The 12,200-nt window shown below is 43.4% G+C and overlaps 1 protein-coding gene across 1 annotated transcript; it reads right to left on the reverse strand.

Moving 5' to 3' along the window:
• Window positions 1-1,058: 1,058 nt before the first annotated feature.
• On the reverse strand, window positions 1,059-11,883 carry LOC125003938 (ribonuclease inhibitor-like; the record flags this gene model as incomplete). Its single annotated transcript, XM_047578204.1, has 7 exons — window positions 1,059-5,455; window positions 5,599-5,743; window positions 7,386-7,559; window positions 8,337-8,476; window positions 9,127-9,292; window positions 9,478-9,651; window positions 10,841-11,883. Coding segments are annotated over 6 exons (1,761 nt in total), but the record flags the coding sequence as incomplete, so codon positions are not given.
• Between the last annotated feature and the right edge of the window lie 317 nt (window positions 11,884-12,200).

Consider the following 12,200-nt stretch of genomic DNA (forward strand, 5'->3'; position numbering starts at 1 on the left):
GACTCACCCAGTCACCAAACATGTCTGGCACTCTGCGCACTGTCTGCGGGCACTGAAGAGGTTTGGAGCTCACAGGAGGACGACAGGTCGGCCTCCTCGAGGAATGCTTGGGGTCAGTCTTGTCCAGTCGAGGCTGAGCAGGGCTATCAGGAAGATGGCTGTCCCTCAATGGAACTGGAGACGAGGGGCAGGCCATTGTAGTCCGACCAGGACTCGGTCCATAAGCCTCTGGAACGTGGCGAGCGCATTGCACAGCCCAAAGGGCATCACGTTCCACTTGAAAAGGCCCTTTCGTGTGCAGAATGCAGCAGCTTTGCGGACTCTGGGCGTCATCTTCATGGGCCAGTACCCCGACGTCAGATCCAGGGTGCTGAAGTACCTGGCCGTGGATAGCGTGTCCAGGGTGTCTTGTATGCGGGGCAGGGGGTAAGCGTCTTTGATCGTCCGTTCATTCAGGGGCCTGTAGTCCACGCACAGTCTGTGGGTTTGGTCTTTCTTTTTCACCATCACAATCGGTGCGGCCCAGCTGCTGTTGCTGGGTTGAGCTAGACCGGCCTCCAGACTCTGCTGCACCTGCTGATCTGCTGCCACTTGCTTATCCCTGGCCATCCTGCGTGGTGGCTGCTTTACAGGGGTGGTCATAGTGTCGTGCTGCACGATGTTGGTTCGGCCAAGGTCAGTGGGGCTGGCAGAGAAGACATCTCCATAGGACCGCAGCAGGGAGGCCAGCTTATGGCGGTCGACCTGTGACAGGCTGGAGCAGCTCTCGGCGTACAGAACCTGCAGGTGAGAGGGTACAGAGGCAGAGGTGGAGTTACTGGATTCAAACATCGGGGCCTCCGAGGAGTGAAGCTCCACTCCCTCCAACACTTGGGCAGGTTGGAGGACTCCTGCCACAGCTCCTCTCTTTAAGGTGACAGGTGCGGCACCAGGATTGAAGACCCTGATGGGGATGCTGGCAGGTGGTTGTGGCTGCACCAAAACACGGGCCACTAGGACATGGTGCTTTTCAACAAAACTTTTGATGGGGCTTAACATCATGTCTCTCTTAACAGTATGGAGGCGCCAGGGACAACATACTCAGGTCCCGGTTCCAACACTGTCGTACGTGCCACCCTGACGAGGTGCGCCTCAGTCTGGTGGCTGGGGTCGAAGCGGGGAACCTTCTCGCCGAAAAGGGTTATCTCCTGGCGGCCATAGTCCAGGCAAGCCTGCGCCTGTTGCAGGAAAGGGTGGCCCAACATAACCTCAGTGTTCTCTGCTGTGTCAGCCATGATAAAGTTCACCTGAGTAGTTCTGCTCCCAACATGCACAGGCAGGATGACTTCTCCAAGGACAGCCAGGCCGTCTGGCCCAATGCCCTGCAGGACCTGTACAATAGGTGTTCCGGAGTCCAGTAGAGCACCGATTTCCAGTCCATAAATCCATATTCTGATGCACATTTCACCCTCCTCACCCTTGGTGTGGACGACCACTGTGCTTGCATCAAGGGCGGGGTTTAGGCTTACATTTGTGAAGGGCCGTGGTGGTCGGCGAGGGGAAGGACAGGTTCTCTGTAGGTGTCCCACGCCGGAGCAGTTGTGGCAGATAATTTCTCCCTTATCCATTCTTTTATAGATGCTTTTGTTGGGCTGCCACTGTTGGCGGGATTTTGGCATCCTCTGTGGTGGCTGGGTATAATTCATGGGTATAATTCATGGCAGAATACCTGGTGGTGTACCTGTGCTACGGCATAATAAAATATGACCAGCGGGGTGTTGATTGGGCCATAGGGATTGAGCTCATGTGGGGTGATAAAAACCTAATCCTATTGAACATACATATGAGTGTTCTCACTGGCTCGTGCAACATTATCCTTCCACTTGTATTTATATTGAGGGCGATATGAACGCAGATATTGCTGATGGCAGCTCTTTGTTTGGCATGCACCTAATGCAGTTCTGTTGTGACAGTGGCCTGATCCTCTCAAGTAAGGCACTTACTCATGGCTTGACCACTGCATCTGCACAGCTGATGCCCATGACTCTGTAGAGGCCATGAGGATTCATTATGAATTTGCCATTCCTGATCATGTGCCATTTTCTCTCTGTGTAAATCTAGGCAACATGCCCACTCTCTTGCCAGTAAATAGCAGCACACATGTTGGGGGAATTGATTGGTGTAACCTCACAGAGGAGGATCTTAATAAATACTATGCCCTGACTGACACCTTGCTGAGTAAAGATGCTATTGCATGTTGTGATATTAACTGTAAGAGTCCCCAACATGCTACTGCACTATGCTCCTTGTATGACAATATTGTGGGATCCCTCCTTGTCCCATGCAGGAACGAGTATGTGGAAGAGCTTCATGCTGACACTAGAAGGGCTTTCAAGGTAACGGTTGAGTCAGGCAGACAAAAATATGGCCCCTTATTTGACTATAAGAAACAAGCACATGCAAGCTTTAAATATGTTCTACATTTCATTAAGAGGAATGAAAATACAATGAGGTCTGACTCTCTCGCAAGGAAGCAACAAAACAATAGTCCTATAATGATTTCTGGAAAGAAATTAAGCAAATGAATAATTGTAAAATGTCACTACTGACCAATACTGATGGTTCATGCGGCTCAGAGGAAATTTCTCAGTTATGGAGGAAACATTATTATGAGCTTTTCAACTGTATCAAGAGCAAAACCTTCACAGTGGGCAACACTGACACTAAAGAAGATGTGACCATCTCCTCACAAGGAGTATATAATGCAATTATCATGTTAGAAGACAATAAAGCAAGTGGTATGGATAAGATATCTGCGCAGCATTTAAGACTTGCAAGCAGAAAACTCGGTCCCCTAATTGCCATATGTTTTAGTTCAGGATATTTTACCAGATTTTTCTATTAATGCCTATAATTAAAGACAAAACTGGGAAAATCAATAGTTCGGGTAACTACCGGCTCATAGCCCTGGCCAGCATCTTATCCGGGGTTTTGGAGCGTTTGAATAGGCTGGAACAGTTTATCCTGACTTCTGATAACCAGTTTGGTTTTAAACCTGAACATGGCACGGATACATGTATTTTTGTTCTTAAAGAGATTTTAGATTTGTATAACAGACATAGATTATTTTATAAGCAGCAAAACAGAGGGTTTCCCACATCTCTTATAAGAATCCTGTTTTTCTTTGGTATTCACATCAGTCAGAGTGTGTGAAATTGGATGATTTCACATCTGCTCTTTTTAAAGTGTGGAGTTAGGCAGGGGAGCATTCTACCTCCCTTCCTTTTTAATATTTACATGGACGAGCTATCCAACCAGCTACACAGCTGCAGAACAGGATGTATGGCTGGTGACACAATTGTAAACAACCTGACGTATGCGGATGACCTGGTTATCCTGTGTCCATATAGTGCTGGCCTCCAGCAATTACTCAGAGTATGTTTGCAATATGGCTCTGACTTTGATATTAAATACAATGGTAAATAAACTGTCATTTCCTGTCTTCTCTCTCTCTCTGGGGACATTCTCTTGTATGCACAGGCCAACATGTTGAAACAGAAAGTCTGTATGTGCTCATTGTCTGTGAAGATCACTCTGTTTAAAGCTTTCTGCACCCTAATGTATACTGCCCACTTGTGGCGGGACTATAAAAGTAGAAGTATTCAGATACTGAAGGTGGCACATACTGATGGATTGAGGATGCTGCTTAATGTGGCAAGAGGGAGCAGTGCTAGCCAAATGTTTGTGTTTGAGTGTTGGTGTGTCCACATGTCCCGCTGTACTTAGGAACCTCATGTTCAGCTTCATGTGTGGACTTGTGTGCTGGTGAATCCTGCCATGAGTACGGTCAGACTCACTTCAAGGCTCTGGAAGCACTGGCGCTTTAGTCTATATGTAAATATTTGATACTGAACATCTGTCGTCTCTCTGTCCTTTTTGCTTCTGTTTTGTTTATTTTTAGTATTATTCTTTCTTCTTTATTGTTTTATGGACCGCCCCGTGTCCGAAATAAAGTGTTAATTGATATTATGTCTATGGATCTAGAGACTACACACCGCTACATGTGCAACCTATGCGCTGAGATAAGACCAAACCATTTGATTAGCAGCTATGTAACTTTTCCTGACAAAAAGACTGATTTTACTATATTTCATGACTATATTACTAAATTAAATGACTGATTGATTGAGAAGATTGTTTTAAAAATTTGAGTAAGAACTGCTTTGTTGCTTTACTGTGATCATGTTCTCGTTATTGATTAATGACTATTAGTGGCTACAGGTCTCAGATGACAACTGTCAGTCAGTAATTTTGTTATAGTCCAAACAAACAAACAACAAGAACACAACAATCAAAGCATCACACATGACTAGGACACAACTACATAAACCTTTACAGCTGTCAGTTGCCCCTGCTTCATCCTGTAATGACTCGGTTCAGATGTTGTTCATCAGTCTGATGGCTGAAGGAAAAAAAGTTTGTTTTCCTCAAGGGGGCGTAATTGTGTCACCCTGAGGGCATCAACACAAACGTGAAAGATTGCAATTGTTGAATAAATAAATGAGCTTTCCATGACTCTCCTTATGACTCTTGATTCATATTATGCAAGTGGTGCTAACAGATTTATGTGTCCTGTTAAATATAACACGACAAGTAAATCTGTTAATCAAGGAAAACTCATTATTTATTTATTCAATATGTGCATTTTTGGCCCCTGATCCCTCTGGGATACATCTACAACCAAACACAAACTGAATTCCCACTCATAACTGACTGTAACGTATTTTTAAGCACCTTAATATTTTTTTGCACTGCCACTTTTGTTTTGTTGTCTTTTATTATTTATGATTCCATGCAGGTCTGGTAACCTTGCGGTGTGTGTTTGTGTTTGTATGGGTAATGACAATAAGTCTATTCTATTCGATGCTAGATGGTTTTATTTTGCACGAGTGAACTCCGTGTGTATGATAGACACTGATAATACTTATGTTATATTTTATTTATGTGCAACTAAGCTACTGTGACCAAGTGATTTCCCTTGTGAATCGAGTCTAATTCTAAGAAAGGTATTGGAAGAGAATAAAGAGAGTGTAATGCAGATAATCAGATCAACACAGAAATACATCATAAATACAGTTTGGAGCTCATGCATGGTCTTCATCTCTTTTGAAAGCCAAGACTCAGAAGTTTCTATCACAAAAAGTCAGAATACCACCACCACAGAAGAAGAAAGGGAGGTCCCGCTTCATTCTGGGTTTATCTGGTGAAGTGAAGTTCACTAACTGCGTTTCAGATTGGAGTCCATGAGGACATTTTGCAGAGTGTTGAGTTGCAGTTCAGTTAAATTTCCACATGCTGTCGTATTTCCTGGAACATTGATTTGTTGGATGATGTTTATTTGTTCCACTATGATGTGTGGAAATCAAGTCTTACAAGGTGTAGAATGTGCATCTCAGCATGGGCCTATTACAATGGACTAAACCACAGAAGAAGAAAACAGAGTTAGTTTTTACGATCAGTGTGGATCAGTAGAACATGAGCTTTATGTCTGCAGATGAATGTCACCACTATATTCACGTTATATTAATCTCAGCACACAAATAAAACATGATCTCTAACCTCAGAGTGTGTAGGTTCTGTTTGTGGACTCTTCTTAATGTCATTCAGCTGCAACCCTTCTGTTCCTCAGGACCAGATGTTTCAGATGGGAGGAGCTAAGACCAGAGAATCACAGCTCATCTTTGATGAACTGCATCGAACCAATCTGAATAAAGAATAAAAGATAAAATCTAATCAGACATGTCTGACTGACTTTGTCCTTGTGTTATTGTGGACATTCATCATGTCTTCTACAGACAGTAATATGTGACAGATGAATGATGATGAAACAGCAGGAAGCTCAGACACTAAACACACCTCAAACACCTGCATCTGAACACATGATCTCATCTGTGTGTGTTGACCAGGATTAACAGCGTGGAGTTATTTAAATGGTTTGTATAACCCCTTTCACATTGGGTGAAAAACCAGGGTCGACCTGTGTCGAGGCAATGAACCGAATTTTTATTGGCTCGGCTAGACGCGGCTGCGATGTGCACAGGAATGTCACGTTGACCCGGGTTTTTCTCTCTGGCGCTGGTATATCTGCCTGTTACGACGGCCTGACAGACTGTATCATTGAAGAAGCTTCAGCTCACAAAAAGGTTTTGGTCTATTCCCATAAAGACTGATCTCTGAAGGGCAGAGATTTTTGTTCATTTATTTCAATCAAACAAATCAAATGTGTTGTTACGCGATCGTTAATGGACGCGCATAGGTGAACGGTGACTGTGCGACTGTGTTTATGTACAGCTTGTATAGGAATAATCCACACTTTTTTAACGATCATGGCAGCGCTCTGCATCCAAGGAAAGGGGGAGATTTGGCGGCAGATATTGGGCTCTGTGCAGGACACAGTGATTTATTCTAATATCAGCAGCCTTTTGAAAGATCAGGGTTTGACCGGTCCAATCTTCAGGTCATCAACAAACTGCAACGTTATCTGCAATGTACGTGATGACGTATGAGGGAGGAAAAAACAGGCACGCAGCTCTCACAGCGGGAGGTCCAACCCGGGACTTTGGCCGATGTGAAAGCACCAAAGTCGAGTCGACCTGGGTCTGAAATGCAATGACCTGGGATTTTCGATGTGAAAGCGGTATATTTGTCTTGAATTAATAAAGCTCTATATGAAAATCAGGTCCAGTTGTGGAATAAAGATGAAATATCTACAACAGTAAAAGTCAAAGCACTGACCTCAGAGTCTCCAGTCTACAGTCTGGACTCTCCAGAAAATCACACATCTGCTTCACTACGGAATCCTCCAGCTTGTTGTAACTCAGGTCCAGATGTTTCAGATGGGAGGGGTTGGACTTCAGAGCTGAGACCAGAGAATCACAGCTGATCTCTGACAACCTGCAGCTCTTCAAACTGAATAAAGAATAAAAGATAAAATCTAATCAGACATGTCTGACTGACTTTGTCCTTGTGTTATTGTGGATCTCCATCATGTCTTCTACAGACAGTAATATGTGACAGTGTGAGGTGTGTGAGCTCCTTCCAGCAGCTGTGGTTCAGAGAGAATGGACTGATACATGGATCACAGCAGGTTTCACTCCAAATGAAATGTGACTGAATGATGATGAAACAGCAGGAAGCTCAGACACTAAACACACCTCAAACACCTGCATCTGAACACATGATCTCATCTGTGTGTGTTGACCAGGAATGAAGCATCAACATTATTCAGTTATTTAAGTGTTTGTAATTGTCTTCAGTTTGAGGAAAATTTAAGTTATATATGACAATAAATTAGGTTCAGCTGTGGAATAAAGAAGATTTACAACAGTAAAAGTCAAAGCACTGACCTCAGAGTCTCCAGTCTACAGTCTGGACTCTCCAGGAAACCACACAGCTGCTTCACTCCTGAATCCTTCAGCTTGTTGTGACTTAGATCAAGATGTTTCAGATGGGAGGGGTTGGACTTCAGAGCTGAGACCAGAGAATCACAGCTGACCTCTGACAAACTGCAGCTCTTCAACCTGAATAAAGAATAAAAGATGTAGATAAACCATGAATAGTCAGATGTGTTCAGGTTTTAAATGCAGCTCAACATTACTGCATCAGCTTTGACTTTAACAACTAACAGCGGACATTTTCTACAGTTTCTGCTACAAACAGTCATCTTGACGGCCTGACAGACTGTATCATTGTAGAAGCATCAGCTCACAAACAGGTTTTGGTCTACTCCCATAAAGACCGATCCCTGAAGGTCAGAGATTTTTGTTCGTTCGTTTCAATCAAACAAATCAAATGTGTTGTTACGCGATCATTAATGGAAGCGCATAAGTGAATGGCGACTGTGTTAATGTACAGCTTGTATAAGACTAACCCACACTTTTTTAACGATCATGGCAGCGCTCTGCATCCATGGAAAGGGGGAGATTTGGCGGCAGATATTGGGCTCTGTGCAGGACACAGTGATTTATTCTAATATCAGCAGCCTTTTGGAAGATCAGGGTTTGACCGGTCCAATCTTCAGGTCATCAACAAACTGCAACGTTATCTGCAATGTACGTGATGACGTATGAGGGAGGAAAAACAGGCATGCAGCTCTCACAGCGGGAGGTCCAACCCGGGACTTTTACCGATGTGAAAGCACCAAAGGCAAGTCGACCTGGGTTTGAAATGCAATGACCCGGGATTTTTCGATGTGAAAGCGGTATATTTGTCTTGAATTGATAAAGCTCTATATGAAAATCAGGTCCAGTTGTGGAATAAAATGAAAGATTTACAACAGTAAAGGTCAAAGAACTGACCTCAGAGTCTCCAGTCTAGAGTCTGAACTCTCCAGAAAACCACACAGCTGCTTCACTCCTGAATCCTTCAGGTTGTTGATACTCAGGTCCAGATGTTTGAGATGAGAGGGGTTGGACTTCAGAGCTGGTCCCAGAGAACCACAGCTGATCTCTGACAACCTGCAGCCAATGAATCTGAATAAAGAATAAAAGATGTAGATAAACCATGAATAGTCAGATGTGTTCAGGTTTTTAATGCAGCTCAGCATTACTGTATCAGCTTCATTGACTTTAACAACTAACAGTTTACATTGTCTACAGTTTCTGCTACACACTCTTTTTCTAGTGTTTCTTCAACATGTTTTCAGAGTGTCTCTGTTCTCCTGCTGCATCAGTTTGTTTTCCTGGTCTGAATCCTTGTAAATGCTGTTCTGAAAACTGCTGAGAAAATGTGATCAGAACAGTTTGGAGAAGTTCAGTCTTCCTCTTCTAAACACTGACATTTTAAGCATTTACACATTTTAAAGCAGTTTTCAGATCACAGTTTAAAACCTGGAAATGAACTAATACACCAGGAGAACAGTGATGAATCTGAAATTCTGAAAACACGTTGAAGATATAAAATAATACTTAGAGAGACTTAATATTTTATAGACCTTTTAAAACATTGTCCAAGCTTTCAAGCTATCTCTATCCTATATAGATTTACATCTTTATGGATGAAAGTTCTGGATGAACATAAATGAGGTTAAGTTGGTCAGTAAACATATCAGATCTACAATAGTAACAGACAGTGGACTCACTCCAGAGTCTCCAGTCTACAGTCTGGATTCTCCAGAAAACCACACAGCTGCTTCACTCCTGAATCCTGCAGGTTGTTATGAATCAGGTCCAGATGTTTGAGATGGGAGGGGTTGGACTTCAGAGCTGAGACCAGAGAATCACAGCTGATCTCTGACAAACTGCAACCATTCAATCTGAATAAGAATTAAAGGTTTGGGTGAAATGCTTTGTTGAATTGAGTCAGTCTCACTTTCTCCTTCTGTATCACACACTTGGAAATACTGAACATTTATGAAGTAAAGAACTTTTGACACATCAGTCAATGATTTAAATTTGATAAATAAAGAAAACCTACAACAGCTATGGACAGTGAACTGACCTCAGAGTCTCCAGTCTACAGTTTGGACTCTCCAGTCCAGCAGACATCATCTTCACTCCTGACTCCTTAAGCTCATTATTACTCAGGTCCAGCTCTGTCAGATAGGAAGGGTTGTACTTCAGAGCTGAGGCCACAACTTCACAATCAGCTTCTGAGAGTCTACATCCAGCAAGTCTGTGATTAGAAAACATATAAAATCTGTATTAAAATCAGTCAGTTTGAAGCTCATTTCATCTTCAAGACCTGGATGAGGGGGGTTGGTGAACCCCTGTGGAATGAATTACATGAAACTGTGAGCCAGGCTTTCTTGTCCAACATTATTGTCTGACCTCACAGCTTCTGGAAGAATGGTCAAAAATTGCCATAAACATACTCCCAAAGCTGTGCAAAGCCTTCCCAGAAGAGCTGATGTTGTCATAGCTGCAAAGGGTGGTGACATCATAATAAACCCTATGGATTAAGAAGGGGATGTCACTCAAGTTCATATGCCTGTTAAAACAGATGAGTGACTTTGACTTTAGACTATAGACTTTTGGCTATATAGTATAAACCACATGCTGAAGCATCCTTGAGCAAGACACTGAACCCAGAGTTGTGTGAATGTGCCAATAGGGCCCCCAAGGGCTTAACAAGAGCAGTGAAAATTACATTTCAATGGAATTTTCATCAACTTCAAAGCAAAGTTCACAACCAAATTAAAAAATCTAAGAATAGTGGAAATAATTTAATCCAGTTTATACAGTGATGGGACTTCAGGGCGTGCAATGCCTTCTCTGCTGGCCTAAACTTAATTATATTTTTCATGAATACCTATTAAATAATTCCAAATATTCCTTTCACTTACTTTCATAGCCTTTTCCCTGGCTGCACTTCTTCCAAATGTGTTTTTTCATATAAAAGCTCCTAACTAGTAACATTTCAGCCATGATTTGTTGGTATGGTCAAAGAAATCTGCCTGGAGTCCTACAGAATCAGTTCTACAGGCCCTGTTGCATGAAACAAGTGTTGATCACTTATTGATAAGTTGACCACTTAACTATGCCTACTAGCAGGCATAGCTAACATCAGCATATTCACATCCTTTGATTGGATAGTCAGAGAGTGAGCTAGCCAGCGTTGGTAAACTGTATCTGTTGTGAGCTGGACAAACAAAAATATAGTTGTGTTGATTGTGTAGATTGTGTGGCGCGCCTGTATGTTGTTTCTATAGTGGCATCATAATGGTCGTATTAAGAGGTTTTTTGAATAAAGCTGGAGGGCACTGAAGGCAGAGGTGGGAAATATACGGCTCGCAATTTTGCTTATACCTGAAAAACTACTAATCTTCACTGACTCATATATCAATCATCACATCTGGACTCACCGAGCCTTTCTGCAGTTCCTCACAGCTGGGATCAGTCTCTGTCGTCCCTCCAATGATGTGTTGAACTTGTTCAGGTCCAACTCATCCAGAACCTCCTCTGACATCTGCAGCATGTAGGCCAGAGCTGAGCATTGGATCTCAGAGAGTTTCTTCTCTGATCTGTTCTCTGACTTCAGGAACTCTTGGATCTCCTGATGAACTGAGAGGTCGTTCATCTCCATCAGACAGTGGAAGATGTTGATGCTTCTGTCAGGAGAGATAAAATCAGTTTTCATCTTCCTCAGCTTGTTGATGGTTCTCTGGATGATTTGTGGACTGTTCTCTGTCTGACCCAGCAGACCTCCTAAGAGTCCCTGGTTGGACTCCAGAGAGAGGCCATGAAGGAAGCGAACAAACAGGTCCAGGTGACCATTTTTACTCAGCAGGGATTTCTTCATGGCTCCATACAGGAATTTATTGAGAAATAGTTTACTGTTGTCATAATTTTCAACATCACCGTAACAACACTCATCCCATCCTGTCCAAAGGAAGTCGTCCAGCACCTCTTTCTCTTTCTTCTTGTTCATGTAACAGTGGAACATGTAGACTGCAGCCAGAAACTCCTGAAGACTCAGATGAACAAAGCAGTAGACTGATTTCTGGAAGATCACACTCTCTCTTTTGAAGATCTCTGTACACACTCCTGAGTACACTGAGGCCTCTACTACATCCAGACCACAGCGCTCCAGGTCTTCTTGGTAGAACATGATGTTTCCTTCCTCCAGATGTTCAAACGCCAGCCTCCCCAGCTTCAGAAGAACTTTCCTGTCAGCCTCCATCAGCTCCTGTGGACTCGTCTCATGTCCGTCATGGTACTTGTTCTTCTTCCTCTTTGTCTGAACCATCACAAAGTGTGAGTACATGTCAGTCAGGGTCTTGGGCAGCTCTCCTCTCTGCTCTGTAGTCAACATGTGCTCCAGAACTGTAGCAGTGATCCAGCAGAAGACTGGGACTGCACACAGGATGTGGAGGCTCCTGGAGGTCTTGATGTGGGAGATGATTCTGCTGGACAGCTCTTCATCACCGAACCTCTTCCTGAAGTACTCCTCCTTCTGGGCGTCAGTGAAGCCTCGTACTTCTGTTACCCTGTCAACACATGTAGGAGGGATCTGATTGGCTGCTGCAGGTCTGGAAGTGATCCAGACCAGAGCCGAGGGAAGCAGGTTCCCCTTGATGAGGTTTGTCAGCAGCACGTTGACTGATGCCTTCTGTGTGACATCAGACACAACCTTCCTGTTGTTGAAGTCCAGTGAAAGTCTGCTTTCATCCAGGCCGTCAAAGATGAACAAAGGTTTACAGACAGCCAGCTGCTCTGCTGTGA

The sequence above is a fragment of the Mugil cephalus genome, chromosome 2 (genome assembly GCF_022458985.1).
Source record: "Mugil cephalus isolate CIBA_MC_2020 chromosome 2, CIBA_Mcephalus_1.1, whole genome shotgun sequence".
NCBI classification, from domain to species: Eukaryota; Metazoa; Chordata; class Actinopteri; order Mugiliformes; family Mugilidae; genus Mugil; species Mugil cephalus.